Source organism: Protopterus annectens, chromosome 1.part1 (assembly GCF_019279795.1).
Source record: "Protopterus annectens isolate FY-2018-M chromosome 1.part1, PAN1.0, whole genome shotgun sequence".
Lineage (NCBI taxonomy): Eukaryota > Metazoa > Chordata > Ceratodontiformes > Protopteridae > Protopterus > Protopterus annectens.
This window is the reverse complement of record NC_056726.1, coordinates 950453441-950473650: the sequence shown is the minus strand read 5'-3', so window position 1 is coordinate 950473650 and position 20210 is coordinate 950453441. Positions and strand designations below refer to the sequence as shown.

Below are 20210 nucleotides of genomic sequence, written 5' to 3'. Positions count from 1 at the left end.
AAAATAAGGGACTCAAAAATTAAAGGATACAACTGGTAAGGTAATCACGAAATGTTGCTTTTATTTTCAGATAATATTTTGTACATTAATAATCCAAAAAAGTACATCATAGTAATTTGGAATATTCTGAGACAGTTTCAGGATATAGACTTTATGAAGATAAAACAAAGGCTATTGCCATAAATTATATACCACAGATGAATTGGTTCAGCAATACCCATATTTGTGGGGATAACATAAGATGAAGTATTTAGGAGTATCAATTAAAAAGCTTATCTTATAAATGTTCCTTTATAACTACATGAATCAGAGGAGCTAAAAAGGATTGGGAAGATAAAATGGAAAATGAATTCACAAAGAAACAGTGGAAGATATATACTTGGCTCCCAAATATGCAACAAAAATTTAGGATCTCTGCCTGGAAGTGTTTGCATAGGGATTTCTGTACCCCATGCACACTCCAAAGGATTTTTCCTCAGAAAGATTATAACTTTTGGAGGTGTGATGGAGAAGAAAGAGATAATTGGAAAGATATTTTTCAGAGTGTAATAAGTTGGCAGACTTTAAAAATGTCCTGCAGACTGCTCTAACAGAAATAATGGGTGAACAATTTGGTGCAACAAAGGAAATGACATTTTGAGCTATGATACAGAATTAAAATTGTCTAGACATAGTAAGGTCTTGCTGAGTTTGATTCTAGTGGCTGCCATAAAAGCAATTACTAGAAAATGAAAATCAAAGTCTAAACCAACTCTACTAGAAGGAGTAAATATAGTAACAGAGATAAATCTACTGGAAGTGGGTTCTTTAGAAAAGGGTAGAAGCAAATTGCTTAGAAAAAATGGGAATTGTGGAAATTATACATGCAGAATAGTGTTTTGGAGGAGGAATGAGGTTTAAAGGAAGGCAGGAATTTAATGAGCTTTTTAATGTTTGATAATGACTAGATAGATTAAAAGTGATGTATAATGTTTGCAATTGAAAATATGGTAATATGGTTTGTTTTCATTTATGTGAATGTATGATTACCTGTGCCATAAGTGATAATGTAATAAGGATGTTTCTTGTTTAAAAAGGCTTCTGTTATGGCAGCTAATGATATATGGGAAGAGCCTAAACAAAGATACTACAAAAACATTGATACTGGAAGTTCTTGTTTATTGATATAGATAGTAAGATGCAAGCAGTGAAAATGTTTTAGTCCCTTTAGTTTTATATACAGGTCAGACATATTTTTATCAACCAGAGGAGAAGTTGTGGACAATAATTAATAAAGAGTTGAAGGAATTTATCTTGGAGGGAAGAGGACAAGTGCTAAGTGGAATAAGCTGATCCTTCCAATAGAATAAAGGTGGTTTAGGATGACCTGATTTGAAGGGATATTTTAGAGCTACACAATGAAGGCCCATGTATATAAAACACAAGCAGAAAGTTATAATTTAAAGTGTAAAGGGATGATGAAGCTGGCAGAAATTCAAGAAATAAGGTGAGAGTGGGATTTTGGATACAGATCCTTACAGGAGAATAACAACAGCCAGACAAGAATATTATATTCGTAAAGTAGCAGAAACTATTTTAAGAACTAAGCCAACATGAGAATGGAGAAAGGGGATTTTGCCAATATGGATGACTGCTAGTAGGGTTACAAAGAAAGGGCAAGAGGAGGCTAGAATTTACTGGAGAAAACTGGGAAAGGAAACAAGGTATAGGGAGGACATAACTAGAGAGGGAAAGATAATAGAATGGGATAAGGCCAGGAAGACATTTGGTTTGCAGGCTAGAGATTGCCTTCTCTGCAAGGGATTGATATCATAGTATAGACAAAGACAAAGGGATAGGGGGCTTCTTAAGTGAAATGCCTGCTCTGGTAGAGTTTTTAATTGACTCTAGAATAGAAGCTGTTGTTAAAAAAGAATAACTAGTATGGCATATACATTTTGCATGATAACTACAAGAATCAGAGAAATTTAGAAAAGTTTGGGAAGAGAAACTGAATAAGCAATTTACAAAGAACTTTGGGAGGAACTTCAAAATGAAGCTAGAAACCAGGTCCCAGAGACCACCAGTTAAAAGCAACAGAAAACTTTATTGTATAAAAACCAATACTGAGCACTTTTGTCGAGTGTAGCCACAACTTTATCAGAATACAAAAAAATCAATGCAATGCTCACATTTAAATACTTCATCTCCCAGTCACATGATTAATCAAGACCAACCAAAGCCCCTAGTTACAGTCATTTGTATCAAGTATGAGATGACAAAATAAGTTTGTTAAAGAAACATACACTTAAAAAAAGAAGAAAAAGACAGACTTTGCATAACCCAGAAAAAACGTTACACATCATATGAACGTAACCTTAAAACACTAGCCAGTTTCCTCTGTTTTTTACTGGTGGTCCCTGGGACCTGGTTTCTAGCTTCATTTTGGAGTTGTTCAAGGTTCTTGGTTTGTTATGTCTACACTGGGGGGAAATATGTATGGCCTGGTGGTGTTTTCATAGGTATTTTTATACACTAAGCAGACTACAAAGAATTTTTCTGCAGGTAGATAGCAAATGTTGGAGGTGTAATGTGGAAGAAGGAGGTAAATGGGAATATATGTAATGTGCTGGCAGGTTTTAAAAGTTCCCTATAATGAGCAAATGCGTGTAACTAAGGAAATGAGTCTTTTGAACTGGGACACAGGATCTGAATTGCCTAGACACGGTAAGACCTTGTTAAGTTTAATTCTGGTGGCTGCCAAAAAAGCAATTGCTAGAAAATGGAAAACAAAGTCTAAACAAACTGTATTTGAAGTATTTAATATTGTAACAGTGATAAATGAACTGGAAGTGGGATCTTTTGAAAAGGAAGAGAGAAAATTATGTAGAAATAAATGGGAATTGTGGAAACAATGCATGCAGAATAATGTGGAGGGGGATTTAAGGGAAGACAGAAATTGGTCAATTTATGTAATTTTGGACTGATGATAGTAATAAAAAAGAACATATGTGATGTATAATTTATGTAACTGGAAACTAACTTATATGGTTTGTTTTCTCATGTATGTTTGCCTGTCTCTTAAGTGATAATTTAATAAAGGTGTTAAAAATACTGTTTTCTGAATCATGCAATGTACAGTGTGAAATGTAGTTAGATGTGTCAAACTCCACTGCTTTTATAGGAACACTGAATTACATCTCCCACACAAGACTCACAGTAAGTCTGTGGCAACAGCAACATGCTTACAAACAGTCACACTAAATGTCCATGCAGGGTTCTTTCATGTATAGTCTGCTCTGTTACCCAGGAAATTAATTTTTGGACAATAAAAAAGTCTTAATTTGTGGAATGATTGTTCAAGCTGATTCTGGGCAAGTATTTGTACTGAAGGCTTGAGACTCCCCCAGAAGGTGGCAATCTTGATGGCTTGGGTAATTCCAGACCAATCTATTAGCTTACAGCAGCAATACTGAAAATAAAAATCCAACAGGCCTCAACCTGTTAAGAGGTCAGTGTGGAACACAGACCCAAGTAATGTCTGACAAGCTGACAAAATGTGGAACACCCTATTTTTGCAAAATGCAAAGGCATACCAGCTTCACAGCACATGAGTGTAAGGTCTTTCACCCAAATGCTGTATACCTGTGTATTTATACTGCAGTGAGTCTTGACCTTTCCTAACACACTACAACATCTTATCATCCTCCAAAAATCCACATTACAGCCACAAAAAAAAAATCTACCCTCCTATTCTTAAATGTTCCCTTTGAGAATCAGTATGCTGTTGTCCTCCATTGGAAAACATCAACAGAGCATTTAGAACATTTACCTATCTCTGCAAAATGGGTGGCCACGGTGGTGCAGCGGTTAGCATTGCCACCTCACAGCAATAGGTTATCTGGTTCGATACTTGGCTGGGGCGCCTTCTGTGTGGAGTCTGCATGTCCTCCCTGTGGTCGCATGGGTTTCCTCCGGGTGCTCCGGTTTCCTCCCACATCCCAAAGACATACTGTAGGTTAATTGGACACTCTAAATTGGCCCTAGGTGTGAGTGTGTGTGTGCCTTCTGTGGAAGGTTGGGCGCCAGGCTGGCAACTCGACACTGTAAAAAGCTCCACTGCCAATAAAGAGTAGACAGGTGATCTGCTGTAGCGACCCCTAACCATGAAAATCCGGAAGAAGAATCCTATCTCTGCAAAACAGTTCACATTTTTAAGATGTACGTTTATGAACACAAAGCTCCTAATGAGGAGGAACTAACCAGATGCAGGTGATGCTGATCATCTGAGTTATCCTGTTTTTGTTGTTGTTGGCTAGTGCATGGCAAAATAAGCAAGATATGTGATCTTAAAATCTCAGCTCTAGAAACATCAGCATTACTAATGAATTAAATTTATGTTTGCAATGTGTACAAAGATTCCAATGATTTCTTATCAGCTAAATGTCAGGGCAAAAACAAAATCCAAAGATGTCCTTCAGACAACATTAATCCAAATAAATTATATTCTAGTTTGGCGATAATTTTGTGCATGCTTGATGATTTGTCTTATGTTTTAATAATGCATATTAAGTTAAAATCAGAAGTTATATCTTTATGCCATCTACAGGCAATTACAAGCACCTGAAATCACTATTTTTGTTTATTTTTCAGAACAAGTGAGTACAGATGACAAGCAACATAACAACTACACTGTAATCTTCATGGGTGCAATCTCCCTTGGTTTGCTGATCACAGCAGTAACATTTGGTTGTTTGTGTAAGTATTCATATTAATGAAATTGTATTTATGATGCCATATATTCAGTACAGAATAAACCATAAGAAATTATTTCAGCTTATTGAGCCAGACATGTGTCATATTTTGAAAAAACTTACAGCCAAGAAATCTTCTTCTTTCAACTTTTCCCGGTTAGGGGTCACCACAGCAGATCACCTTGTCCGCTCATGATTGGCAGTGAAGTTTTATGGTGTCGAGTTGCCAGCCCAGTGCCCAACCTTCCACAGAAGGCACACACATGCACACCTAGGGCCAATTTAGAGTGTCCAGTCAACCTACAGCATGTCTTTGGGATGTGGGAGGAAACCGGAGCACCCAGAGGAAACCCACATGACCACAGGGAGGAGATGCAGACTCTGCATAGAAAGCACCCCAGCCGAGAATCGAACTGGAGAACCTCTTGCTGTGCGGCAGCAACACTAACCGCTGCACCACCGTGGCCACCCAATTTACAGCCAAGAAATGATATCATTAAAACAATATATTGTAAAAGTTATACACAGACCAACTGTATAGATAAAACAACTTCATGGTATAAATTGTTCTGGGAGTAGCTCTTAGTTGTATATGTGACAGCATACATCGAGTGTAACTTAATTGACATAATATGGTGTAAATGTGGCATGGAATGCCAGCATTATTTTTATGATTTAACAATCCTAACAGCAAAGTCTTGGAAGTATTGCCTGATACAGCTTTTTTCCATTTGCTGGTTGTAGGAACTGAATAAAACTTTGCTAAAACCTACTTTACTATAGGAAATTTTTGAAATTATATAACATAATTTCAGAATTATGTTCAATAATGTAGCAAGTATGTGTTTGCATGAAAGGTTATAGATAAAAGCTCCAATAATCTGAAAAAGCAGATGGCTTACTTCCTTAAGTGACTAAATTATACAGTCAAAGAATTTTGATTGTATGAGAGAATTTACAAATTTTGATTCTGTCAAAGAAGATCAGAGGGCTACAGCATGTGCCTTACACTGACTGACTAAAGTCCCTGTCACTATACTCCATATCATATAGACTTCTTAGGGGAGACTTATGCCTGGCCTCCAGAGTAATCCAGGACCCAAACCTAATGAACGTGCTGCAAAGCCCCTGTAATCACAGATCAACAAGTAAAGACCGCACTCTCCAAAACCAAGAACACAGCATCTATGGGACAAGACAACATTCCAGGCTGCATACTGCATGAACTACAGAACTAACTGGCACCCCACCTAAGTACTATGTTCAATCATAGCCTCATCTCAGGCTATGTGCCTACTGAATGGTGCACAGCGATGGTTATCCCACTCGACAAAGGTGGTGCCAACACGGACCCCAGAAACTACCACCCCATTAGCTTGATGAACTTGGTCTGCAAGGCCATGGAATGTATCATCTTGGAGCTTATAAACAAAGACATAGGTAACCTCCAAACCCTCGATCCCACTCAGTTTGGATTTGTAAAAGGTAGATCATGTCGATTAAACCTGATTGACTTCTCTGAAGCAGTCACTAGAGCCATAGACAAGGGTAAGGTGGTTCATACAGCCTATCTTGACCTTGCCAAGCCTTTCAATACCATCCCCCACTCTGGAATTATACATAAACTCACTAAACTGGGCAAAAATCCCTATGTCACAAGATGGGTGGCCAGCTGGCTCACTGACAGAAGCCACACAGTAAAAGTAGCCAACTCCAAGTCTGACTTCAGACCAGTGACGAGTGGAGTACCACAGGGTTAAGTCCTCGGTCCTCTCCTGTTCAGCATCTACTTCTCTGAAGTGCAGGCCAACACAGAAGGTCTTTGGCTAACAAAGTTCGCAGATGACTGCAAACTGGGAGCCATAATAGAATCACCAAATGATGTAGACATTCTACAAAAGGGCCTCACAAAAACAGATGCTAAGTGTGAAAGTCATGGCCTCAAGCTCAATGTCAAGAAGTGCATTGTCATCCCCTTTGGGAAAACTTGGTACCCATGAACTACCACATAGGCGGTAGCTCACTAAACACTGAAAGTGTGATAAGAGACCTTTGGGACACAGGTGGACAGTAGTCTCTCCTTTGATAACCACATCGCCACAGTAGTCAGGAAATCCTTCTACGTGGCACACCTCATCATAAAAGGGTTCTCCTCAAGAAAAAAGGAGGTCATTGCTCCTCTCTACTCATCCCTCATCAGACCCATTATAGAGTACAATGCCCCATTTGGCATGTATCTCACAAGACACCTACAACAATTGGAAAGGCCACAAAAATACCTCACTAAGAGAATTATCAGCCTCAAACAGATGCTATATGCAGACCATCTCAAAAAACTCCAGCTCTACTCCGTCGCATATCGCCTATTCAGAGGTGATCTCTGCCTAACATACAAAGCTATGTCAAACCCAGAGCTGTTGGACATGCTACACTTAAAGAAATCCCAATCTCTCTGAACCACATGTTCCAGGGACTCAACCTTGTCACCACAATAAATAGAAGATGCTGGAGGGATAGATTACTGTCGCAGAGGCTTCTCATACTCTGGAACAAACTAACCATTCATGTCAAGCAAAACTCCTCATTGGCCCTCTTTAAGAAAAATCTTGATGACTGGATGGGAAATAGAAAACTCACCCCGGTGATCACTTCTGTGGCACTGCTTGACAGGGGCACAGGAAAATAATTTTCTTGGGTGACGAAAGCCAGGAAACATTTTTGGCTAGGCTTATATAGGCCACAGGGCCGATAGCCTAGTAACTACCTATGAACCTATGTCAATAAATCAAATGGGACTAGGACTACCCATTCCAGGGACATAAATATGGCCTGTGACTTAAATAGGATATGCTAGAGAGACAGATGTATCGCGCAGTGACTTGACGCATCTTTGGAACAGTCTACCAATTCATGTGTAACAGAGCACCTCTTTGACATTGTTCAAGAGGAATCTGGACAAGTGGATGGTGCACCGTAAATTCTTACCGGGGATAGTGCCCACAACCCTCTTGGACATGGGCAATCATGACTAAATGCAATCTTGGGTATTAACTAGCATTTCTATGGTATTACATTGGGATGAAATGGCTAAGCTTAAAATGACCTCTGGGTCGATAGCCTAGTAATCTCCTATAATCCAATGATATAGTCATCCAATGGACCAAACCCTTAATGTGGGTTAATTAACCATAGCATGTTTATTAATCACATATTAAATAACAAATAAATCTTGCCTGATTGCTATTTGATTTGCAACCAGATGGCATGTTCTGCTTTCATTGTGAAATACAAGGGGGCAAATATCACCAAATGGGTAAATGCAACACTGCTTTGACAGACTGGTGTGAAGTATTCTTATTATAGAATACATTCAGTTAAAATATAGAATGCCTTGAACGAAAATAGAGATTTTATAATATTGATATTTTTACTAAATGCTGCGCTATGCTGAACTTTTTAAATCACCCACTGTTGCACATATTAGCATATATTTATTTATTTACTATTTGTTCACTGGGTAAGTGGACCCTTTTCAGCCACAACACAACAAAAAAACACTACACCCGAAAGGTGGAATTAATAATTTATTTACTTATTGCATTTGCTTACAAGGATAGTCTGACTGAGCAAAAGCCCATTTTCAGTGGAGGCCTGGGGTGAAAAGCTCTAAACATTTCAAACAAGAAAATAGACAAAAAATTAGGAAACATTTATGGAAGATATTTACAACAATGAAAAAGGAATGAATAAGTGTATAAGCAAATAATAAAGGGACTGATAGGAAGCATATGTGGGTGCATATTATAACAAAAAGACATTAATAAATTTATTTACAAATACAGCACAAGATTCCATTGAATATGCAGTAGTCTCAATGATTGAAAGAGGGGCATAGTCTCATTGGCCTGTGTCACTTCACACAGTTTTCTATGTAATACAGCTTATGCTTTTTATTAATTTTGGGGGAATTTGAGCAGCATTATTAAACATATGTTTTGTGGGGTTATTCCTAAAAGAGTACTAGATCATCTGTAAAAGCGTTTTACTGTTTTAGTCTATTGAATTGAAGCAAGTTCAATTTGTGTGACAAATGTGGAATGATTTTTTTTCTCCAGCTGTATAACTTACACTGACTGAAACAATTTATGCTGCAAAGTATTTCTGATGATAGGTAATGTTCTGTTTTATAATAAAAGAAAATATTTTTCAACCACTCAGATTCCTGGATATTTGTTGGAACTAAAATCCCTAAGTAGTTCCTGTTCTAAAATTTTCAAGAGCTGTTATTATTATATGGGTGGCACAGTGGTACAGCAGTTAGCATTGTTGCCTCACAGCAAGAGGTTCTCAGGTTTGATTCCCAGCTGGGGTGCCATCTGTGTGAAGTCTGCATGTCCTCCCTGCATTCACATGGGTTTCCTCCCAAATTCCAACGACATGCATCTGGAGCATTTCTCACCAGGCCTTCTCTGAAAATTGGCTTTGTCCTATTCAGACTTTCATGGCAAACAAATGTTAAATAAATAAATTAATACCACACATCTAATGCATCCTGTTTTAACATAATCTGTGTTTTCCAGCCACATATCTTTGACATACTTTTTCTCCTCAGCATCTTATATGGTCAATAATTTTATATTAAAATATATATTGACTGCCTTTCTTTACATTACATGTGAAAGTATGATATGGTATGAACTTACTATGTGCTGAATCCATTTCTTTGCATTATATGTGGAAGCATGGTATGGTATGAACTTACTATGTGCTGAAAACATTTCTTTGCATTATATGTGGAAGCATGGTATGGTATGGCCTTTTTTCTTACAGCCTTCCCACTGTCGCCTTTATTTTATGCATGACACAACTGCCTGTTAGCTGTCTCCTTGTTTACATATCTTCTTCATTCTGGTTCTATTTTCTGTAGTAGAAGCTATGAATCTAGCCATGCATTTTTGCTGCTTTAGATATTACTTAATGTACCCTTGTCTGCCAGCACTGTATATAGCTATATATATGTATATAGCTAGATTATTGATGAGGGCTATGATGCCTGACAGATAAAATATTTCTTTCATTTCCTCACTAAAAGGAATGCTGGTGTTTGATGTGCATGAGTTTGTACCGCAATGTTCCATGTAATTAAAGTAACGCGTATTATGTGTTAATGTAATTATACTCTTCCATGTCATGAATGACAATTATGTTTCAAATACTGCATCACCCTATCTAAAACAAATTTAATACATATTCAGCTGTTCTCACAATGAAAGCATAACTGCCATCCTCACTCAATCAGAAGTAGTGAGAAAGGCATTAAAATGCGCTTTATGATGTCCCCTTCCTTGGTTCTTGTCTTTAGAAGAAGCTACAAGCTCAAAATGGTTGCACTAATAATGATGTCTTCCAGTAGAAGTATGATCTCCCCCTGCATATACACTGTTAGAGTTACAAAAATGTTAGGGGTTATTAAAAGGCTCTCATTACTTCATAGTAAGGAATGAAAGGGCTATTTAAAAGGAACAGCTTTCAGGGTCGGAGGTAGAAGTAAGGGGTCAAAAAAGCCAACAAAAAGAAGGATATTACAATAAAACTGCTTGAAATGTAAAACAAAAGAAAATAATGCTCATTCTTTTTTATTCATTTTAATTGACCATATCCATTAGGCACAATTACCTGTTAGGAAAGACCAGTGAATACTCTCTGGTTAATTTAATTGCTAAGAGTCGTGCAGTATTCAAGTGAAGACTAGGAAAATCATATATTCGTAGGTGTCTAGTAGGCTAACAACTACAAGGGTCTTTTTAATACTAGCCATGTATCCCAAACATATCTAACAAATTTAGGGACCTTACAATTATTCTAAAGGGTATATATATATATAGCTATGGGGGGGGGTGTGGGGGTGAAGCCCCCACCTTTATTTTGTTTGTTGATTTTTTTTTTTCTTTTGGGGAGGTTTTAATGGTGTAAAGTACATTTTAGCAGTCAACTGTTGGCTTCCTGATGGCTGTCCGACTATAATTTTTCAAAACTCTTTGTTTTGACATTATGGGGTTTCGCTTAAATGATCTTTCAGTTAAAAGCTGTCGAGCATGTCATACTCAACATTTTAAGCATTCATTCATCTAATATAGACCCTCCATGGATGGCCTGCTCTTGTGCAGTGGGATTACCATTGCAGTTCTCCATTTTCATGGTGTGAAGCTGTGGTTAAGTAATGATTCTACTAGTCCTGATTGGTCATATTCATGCTATTTAGGAGGTATCTTGGGATATTATTGGCATCCACTGATGTGATATTCTTGGCCTTGGAGAGCACATCGAGGACCTATTGTCTAGTGGTAGTTAGTGGGGGTTGTGTTTAATGGTATTTCCAGAGTGGTGGCTAGGGGAGAGAGAGGGGTAAAATTGGAGCTGAATGTGTTGACCTATGGATTACTATATATTTCACCTCAGTGGAGGTAACTCTATTTATGATTAGTTATGTACATTGTTGTGTACTGTCTTTGAGGATGCAGACATAGCTAAAGAAAGCCTTATGGCTGTACTTGGACTTGGAAGCTTATTTTTACCTCAGATTTGACTTTGGAAGAATTGATTTGTCTTTTAAGATATTTATTTAGATTGATGAGAGATTTTTTTACTCCTGCTGGGCATTGTACTTACTTCTTTTCGCCATGATTTTTTTTCCTTTTGTTGTACAACTTATTTATTTCGTAACTCCACAAGGGTGGTTTGTTTCTTGTGTTTGTTTTGTGTTTATTCCTGGTTTGCACAGCTGCCTCTATGCACCTATTGACATGATTGTACAGGGTCTCTGTGAACAAATCTGCACAGACAGCAGCATAGACTGACCAAAGATTACATATAGGCGTGGCTCGAACCTAAAGCAATTACTTGAAAGAACTAAGATCAGTAAGAAAGGATTAGGCATGAGAAAATGTGGGGCATGTCATTTTTGTAAACATGTCTTAGTCAGTTCCTCTTTAGAAATGGCTGGTAAAAAGTATACTATCCAAGGCTCATTTAATTGTAATTCTAGTGGGGTGGTCTATGCAGCACTATGTGGAAGGTGTCCAGCTTTCTACATAGGGAAAACTGATAGACCCATTAGAAAACGAATTTATGAGCATATTTATGCCATCAATAAAAAAGATTTGAACAATGCCCTTGCAAAACATATATATAATAATGCTGAGCATTGTTTCTATTTTGTAGTCATCCATCAGGTTCAGCCGCAGGTTAGAGGAGGACCATGGCAATTAAGATTAGAAGAACAAGAAGCTATTTGGCAGATACGCACAGCAGCGTATTCGCCTCCGGGACTAAATGAAATATTGTCCATCAAATGTTTTTCTGAAACTGTTGGCTTTGGCTAGGTAATAAAATAAAATAAAATAAAATAAATGAAAAAGTAATCATATATTTACATAAACATTTTTCTATATGAATCATTTTGAATATGTTCATGAATCCATATATTAATTAATATATATACACAATTGTGTCCATGCATTTATTCAGGGAAGATTTAGTTGTGCTATCCACTATTATGCACAAATGGAGTTTTTATAATACTATCAACTTCCATATGATTTTAGATGAATAAGCACTTTATTCATTTATTTAATTGATATAACAAGTATATAAGGTTGTTTTCTAGATAAGTTTTATATGCATCATATGTATTATTTAAATCAATTCATGTTATAAACATGAGTTTGGTGTAGTATTTTGATGTATTTGGATTATGTGTATTATTTACATTTTATTTTCCACTTACTTTATATATATTTCCTCACAAAATTCACTCTTGCACTAATGTAAATATATTTTATTCATGCATTGGAAATGTATTTAAATTCCTGCTTGGTCTGGGGCCCCAGTTAAACACAATACATACACACACATATATATATATATATATATATATATGTATATATATATATATATATAAAAAAAATATATATATATATATCCAATTTTAATATTGCGAATTTTAAAACAGAATGTTTTTTTAGACATGAATTGTTCATAGTTTTAGGTATCGTTTTATTCATATAATAATAACATTCAATATATCTTTAAGTGTAGGAATATTGTTATGATGTCATCACTGATTCAAGTATTTAACATGGTAATTAAAGTTTTTAATTTGTTTTATGTTAGATGAAGGCGAGGGAAGTGTCCTTTGCCGAAAGCGCTTACAAAATAAAAAGGGTGATTTGACTTTCTGCTTGTCTTTTGCCTCCTGGAACCACTGCCTTTATAGCATTTTGTTCGTTTGGTTGGTCAGTGCTTTTTCAACAGAATGGTCTTTTGCCATATCCTCCCATGCTGACAAATATTATATCCCTATGGTGTGACAATAAAAACTAAGCCAATTATTAAATTAAATCATAGGTTCATAGGTTAGTACTAGGCTATCTATCGGCCCTAGGGCCTATACAAGCCTATCCATAACAATTCCCTGGCTATTTCTTCCCACATTATTTACTTCCCTGGAACCCTGTCTAGCAGGGTGACTGACATGACCCCCGGGGTGAATTTCCTTTCTCCCATCCAATCATCAAGGTTCCTTTTGAAGACGGCCAAAGAGGCGCTCTGCTTGACATGTATAGGCAATCTATTCCAGAGTCTGGGGAGTCTCTAGGTCAGGAACCTATCCCTCCAGCATGTTTTATTTATAGTGATGACAACGTTTAGATCCCTGGAGTGTGTGGCTCCGAAGGATTGGGATTTCTTTAAGTGTAGCATGTCCAACAGCTCTGGGTTTGACATGGCCTTGTATGTTAAGCAGAGATTGCCTCTGAGTAGATGATATGTGACAGAGTATAGCTGGAGTTTTTTAAGACGGTCAGCATAGGCCATCTGCTTTAGGCCTGTGATTCTTTTAGTGAGGTATTTCTGCGGCCTTTCCAGTTGTTGCAGATGTCTTGAGAGGTACATACCAAATGGGACGTTGTATACTATAAAGGGTCTAATGAGGGATGAGTACAGTGGGACAATGACCTCCTTTTTTCTGGATGAAAAGCCCTTAGTGATGAGGAGTGCCACATAGAAGGATTTCCTGACTGTTGTGGTGATGTGGTTATCGAAGGTGAGACCACTGTTCACCATTGTCCCTAAGTCTCTTATCACACTTTCGGTGTTTAGTGTACTGCTACCTATGTGGTAATTCATGGCTACATGTTTTTTCCCCAAAGGGGATAACTATACTTTTCTTGGCATTGAGCTTGAGCCCATGACTCTGGCACCAAGCATCTGTTTCTGTAAGGCCCTTTTGTACAGTATCCACATAATTTGGGGATTCAATAATGGCTCCCAGTTTGCAGTCATCTGCAAACTTTGTTAGCCAGAGTCCCCTAGTGTTGGCCTGTACGTCAGAGAAGTAGATGCCAAACAAGAGCGGTCCCAGGACTGAACCCTGAGGTACTCCACTTGTCACTTGTCTGGAGCTAGATTTGGAGTCGGCTACTTTTACAGTATGGGTTCTGTCAGTAAGCCAGATGGCAACCTATTGAGTGATGTAGGGATTAATGCCCGGCTTAGTAAGTTTATCTGTGATTCCAGAGTGGGGGATGGTGTCAAAGGCCTTGGCAAGGTCTAGATAGGCTGTGTGCCTTACCCTCGTCCACGGCTCTGGAGACTGATTCAAAGAAGTCAATCAGGTTCAGGAGACAAGATCAGCCCTTCATAAACCCAAACTGGGTGGGGTCCAGTGTTTGAAGGTTGCCAATGTCTTTGTTTATAAGTTCCATGATAATACGTTCCGTGGCCTTGCAGATCAGGCTCATCAGACTGATGGGGCGATAGTTCCCAGGATCCAAGGTGGATCCCCCCTTGTGGAGTGGGATAAATGTAGCTGTGCACCACTCAGTGGGCACGAAGCCTGAGGTGAGGCTATGATTAAACACAACACTTAGGTGAGGTGCCAGTTCATTTTGTAGTTCATGTAGTATATAGTGCGGGATGTCATCTGGTCCCATGGATGCTGTATTCTTAGCTTTGGAGAGTGCGTTTTTTACCTGTGTGGCTGTTATTACCGGAATTTGGTGATCTTCCGGTATTGAGATGGGCCGTTTAGGGGGTGAGAGGGGGGTGAAGTTGGCACTGAATCGATCTGCCAGGATATTGGCAATATCCTTGGGATCAGTATATTTAATGCAATTCTGTTGTAGCTCAGAGCAAATCTGAGCATTGCCATTTAGATTCTTGATATAGTTATAGAATGCCTTGTGGTTGTCTTTGGAATCTTTGGCAATTTTATTTTCATAACTAGCTTTGGAGGATTTTATGAGGGATCTCAGCTTCTTACTGAGGCTGGTAAGGGAGTTTTTTGCATCCTGGGATTTTCCTCTTTTCTGCAACAGTTTCTTCCTTTTGTTGTAAAGTTTGTTTATGGCAGGGGACTACCAGATGGGCTTCCTTTTTTTGGAGGAGAGCATCTTGGCTCTATTTGGGATGGCACGATTCATGCATGACTGGATGTGCTCATACAGTGCCTTAGTGTAGGATTAAGCAGTCGAACTTTCAGTTCCCATCTGCATGGGTGTCGTGAAGTTTGTCACTTCTGACTTGAGTAGCATGAAGTTGGCTTTGGAGAAGTTTTTTTGAAGGTTTCCTTACTGGGGGTGGGGGGGGGGTTGGATGTGGATGTTAAGGATGATTAGCTTATGGTCAGACCTGACCAACGAGGGGGTGATCATAGGTGTAGAACATTGATTTTCCATGGTGGTAATGACCAGGTCTAGGATATTGGAGCCCCTGGTGAAACTATGGATTAGTTGATCCAGGGCATTGGAATTTATGAATTCCAAGAACCATTGAGCAAAGGTGTTGGTACACGAGTAGTTTTCCCAGTTAATGGCAGGGTAGTTGAAATCACCCAGTATTAGGGTGTTTGGTTGTATCTTAATATTTTCCAGTATGTTTAAAAAGGTGTGGTGAGAATCATGGGGCATGGTGGGGGATCTGTACCAAGCTAAAATTTGGATTTCAGTCTTACCTAACGTTAGTTGCACCTGGAGAATTTCAGATGCATTATGTTGGGCAACTAGCCTCGTGGTGTGAATATCCTTGGTGAATATGGACACTCCTCCACCTTTACTGTTTCGGTCCTGGTTTGGTGGCCGAAAAGTGTGGTAAGAGTTGTATCCTGGTATTGCAGGGGTGCTCTCTAAAGCCTTGAACCAGGTGTCAGTTACTGCACAGATATCGATGTTCTCCATTTTTAGGAGTGCCTTGAGAGAGTGCATTTTAAGGTTTAGACTTCTAGCATTGAGTAACATTACCTTCAGATTTTGCATGCTTGTACGTGTTATGGTGGTGGTTTTGTCCTTTGAACTTTGCCTAAAAAAGGCACTATAGGGGTGGCAAGAGCCTTATCCAGTAACCTGAATCCCAGGGGCGACAGGTGCAAACCATCTCTGGCAAAGCATCATGGTCTGTCGATCATGTCGTCCCAGGCAGACAGATACTGGATCCCCTTTGAATGACACCAGAAGCTTAGCCAATCTTTTTGTTTATATTGTGGCCTTACCCTTGGAGAAGGTATAATGCTGCTCACTGCTAGGCTCAAATTGGTCTGGAGCACATAATTCAAGAGATTTACTATTTTATTCTTCATATAGACCAGGGAGGTATTTTTTGTGTCATTTGCACCCACATGGACTATAACAGACTCATACCGGTACTTGTGATCCAATGCCCTGACTGCAAGTATGATTTGGAGGATCCTGGGCCCCCCCTAATAGACAGCTGATCATGACTGTTTCCTTACTTAGCCAGGTGAGAAGGTCATCTGTTTGTCTCGCAATGGAGTTTCCCATAACCAAAATGCTGAGTTGCGTGATGGTATGCCTTATGGGCTTAGAAGTTGACACAACATGGGGTGTGGCAGTATGTGCCATGTTTGGTGTTTCTGCTGAGTGCCGTAGAGGTTTCTGAGGACACGTTTTTAGATTGCAGTGAATAGGAGGTCTTTGTGGTTTTGGGAGATTACTTTTAAGAGACCCATCATATGTGGGTCTATGTGTTTGGTGATATGAGGCAAGTGCAGTGTGTGTGTGTTAGTGACAACGTAGTTGGTGTTATCGGTGCTTGTATTGGAGAGCCTTAATTCCAGTGACATTATATAAGTACAGCTCTCACATACCATATATGTTTGTTGGAAAATCAAACCCAGTACTGTAGCATAAACCTCATTAATATCTTATTGCCTTAACCTTCTATGTTGTATTGCAAGAAGATTGATTTACTATCTTCAAATCACTAATTAAATCAGGACCTTTGTGCAGGAAAGTCTGACATTCACAGGTTCACAGATACAGATCCTGTCACAAGTCCATTTATTTCACTATTCAATATTTGTGCCTGTAGGTGGTGGCAATGTCATGTATTTGATTTCTTTGTTGATGGGTCCAAACAGCACCATTCATTTATATCATCCAGATAAGTGACAACCCCTTCATAAGTCCTGAAAATCACAGTGTCCCAGATCAAAACATTTTGCTGCATTTAATATCCTCTGGTGTTATGTACCTTTAAATATCTTGATGGGTTTACAATCACGTTAGTCTTGGGTATAACATGTGGAATCATGTCTAGTAGGTTTTCTGCATGCCATCCTCAAAAGCATTATCCAACTAGTCGAGAAGTCTTAAGTGGATGAGGTTTCAATTCATTGCTTTAGACTCACCGACTTTTGACTTGCTGAATGGTGTTTGTTGTTAAAAATCATTGCCATTGCAGTTTCCTATTAGTATGACAACAGGAATGTGATGTGGGGTCTATATTATAATATCAAAGTTTTAAAAGTTTGAATCACTAAAGCTCGAACTTTTAAAACTTCGAAAATAAAAAAAAAGTTTTTTAAATAAAATAATACAAAAAGAAAGCTGTAAGCAAGGGTGCAAGGCCCCCTGCACCCCCTATGTGGGGGGCTGCACTCCCACACCCCCCACTACTTAAATATACCAACTCCAAGGTCATAATTCAGCTCATTACTGTGCAGAAACGGAAGATTTCCATTTCCTAAACTGTAGCGTGATCTCCGAGTTGGTATATTTAAAGAGCGGGGGGTGTGGGGGGTGCCCCCCCTGCTTACACCTATTTATTTTTCTTTTACTCATGTAGGAATGTTTTTTTTACATTCAAAGTTTTAAAAGTTCAATAATTAAAGTTTGAGCTTTAGTGATTCGAACTTTTAAAACTTCGATATTATAATATAGACCTGTGATGTGTGTATGTGGTCATTTTTCACTCAGATAAATGACAATGACGTTAGTATATTTAAGTAAGATGGAGTGTGATGGGGGTGAAACATCCACAGGGGGTACCTTAATTTGCAATGCTTTTTTTTTAATCCTTCATCAGATTAAAGCTTTTTTTTCTTGTTGCTAAAGCTTCAGTCTGCTGAAACTCAAGCACATGAAACAGAATCTCTTAGAAGATGAATTTGTTTATTTATGATTGCATGCATTTATATATGCATAGATGTATTTATGTTTGCCACGGTACTTGCGAGCAGCTCTAGACTCCTGGAGGCTTCAATCCGCAGGATGTCTTTATCTATGGTGCTCACTGTTATCCTTTGGTGCTTTAGTGGTCTTTATCTATGGTAAACCAACTGATGCACAAAATAAAAAGTTGTCTTGTAGCAAAAAAGAAACAACCATCAGTATATCCAACTAATTTAATGAAACTCTGACGTCTCGGCCAAAGCCTTCAAGGAGTATAACACAAAGTAAAAAACTTGCCCCATAGATACACATACAAATACATCAATTAAACAATCATACAATTAAAGAAGTGCTCTCCAATTACAGTCTTCATTTAGTCCCATTGGAGACAGGGTGTCAAATTTTAAAATGTAAGTAGATTCTTTTAAAAGCAACTGTTTCTTGATAAAAGAAACATCAAATCTAGATATTTGTATTTTTTCCAAAACAGTGCCTTGTAGCCCTTTACTTTCCCCATCATGAAGCAAACTAAAATGTTCGGCTATAGAGCTCTCTGCTTTTTTATTAGCAATATCCCTCACATACTCTAAAATTCTAGTTTTAAAACACCTTTTTGTTTCTTCAATATAAAATTTGTTGCAAGGACATCTCAAGGCATATATAACACCTTCAGTATTGCAAGTAAAATGGCCACAAGTTCTAAAAGAAACATTATTTATTCTACGAAAAGTTTTTATTACATACCTGCAAGCCTTGCACTTGCCACAAGCAAATGTACCACATATTGTCAAAGTATATGGTATATTGGGAGATGGAATACTGAATTTACCTCTTACCAAAACATTCTGTATACTTTTTCCTTTTCTGTAGGAAAATGCTAGTTCTTTGTTCAACCACTCTGAAGCATCCCTTAAATATGTCATATATTTCCAGAAATATCTAACTTGATCTATTATTTTGGGACTAAGGCAACTGTATGTTGTAACAAAAAATATATTCTCATTTGTCTATTTCTTATGCACAAGCCCCAGTGTATTGTCCATCCTGGTTACTTTTCTGCTGTCCCTTAACTCTGTGTATGAATTTATGCCAACTATCATGTATTGTCTTCACGTCATAACCCCTATTTTTAAACAAGTCTATAGTTTTATCTAGTTCTTGTTTGAGATACTCTTCAGTATTACATAGCTTATACAAGCGAAAAAATTCACCAAAGGGAATAGTTTGTTTTGTATGGGGTGGATGGCAGCTTTCACCATATAAAAATTGTGTGCCTTCACTAGGTCGTTATTTACAGTGTCCACTGTTATCCTTTGGTGCTTTAGTTCTGGCCTGCTACATAACAAGCCTTCTGTATTACCAGAAAGAGTCATAGGCAATAATGAAGTGGACTGGATGCTGCAAAATGTTGGACTTGCATTTCTTTGAAGTCATCTGAACAAACTGAATTTTTTTGAATAAATGTACCTGCCTTAGATATTGTGCATAATGGGTACAGTGTTGTTGTGATATATTGGGATGCCAACATATTTACCTAAATTTTCAAACCTCCCATCAGTTTGCACTGAAATACAGATTCACTGGTCTTCTGTATTTATGAAGACAAGACCAAACTTAAAGGACTTTTTGGATGGTGTCATTGTTACTGTCATTAGCATTAGGCTTCATATTTCCTGATGCTTCTCAGGACCTTTCAAAGTACAATGGTGCAAGGTACAATGCAGAAAGCTGCATATCATGTAGTAAACTCCATACTGAATGTGCCGGCCCTTATGGGGACCACTTTCTCAAAGTGTAAAACAAGTACTGTAAAATGTAATCAGTACATCAGCTAGAGCTTATTTTACACGATCACAAACGAAGAACAGCAATGTTAGAGTAATTTCCATATCTCCTTTCCTCAATCTATTTTATTTATTTATTTATTTGCAGTTGGTTTACCAGGATAGTCCATTGGGCCAAGATGAACCCGTTTTCAATGGAGTCTTGGGGAGAAAAGCTCCAGACATTT

At 38.1% G+C, this 20210-nt stretch overlaps 1 protein-coding gene across 1 annotated transcript in view; it reads left to right on the top strand.

Moving 5' to 3' along the window:
- Positions 1 to 20210, top strand: part of LOC122808177 (oxidized low-density lipoprotein receptor 1-like) — a 261451-nt gene that overhangs the window by 21546 nt on the left and 219695 nt on the right. The window contains exon 2 of the mRNA XM_044079147.1: positions 4633 to 4737. Coding sequence (XP_043935082.1) covers positions 4683 to 4737 — 55 coding nt within the window. The 5' untranslated portion in view covers positions 4633 to 4682. The remainder of the gene's footprint in view (positions 1 to 4632; positions 4738 to 20210) is intronic.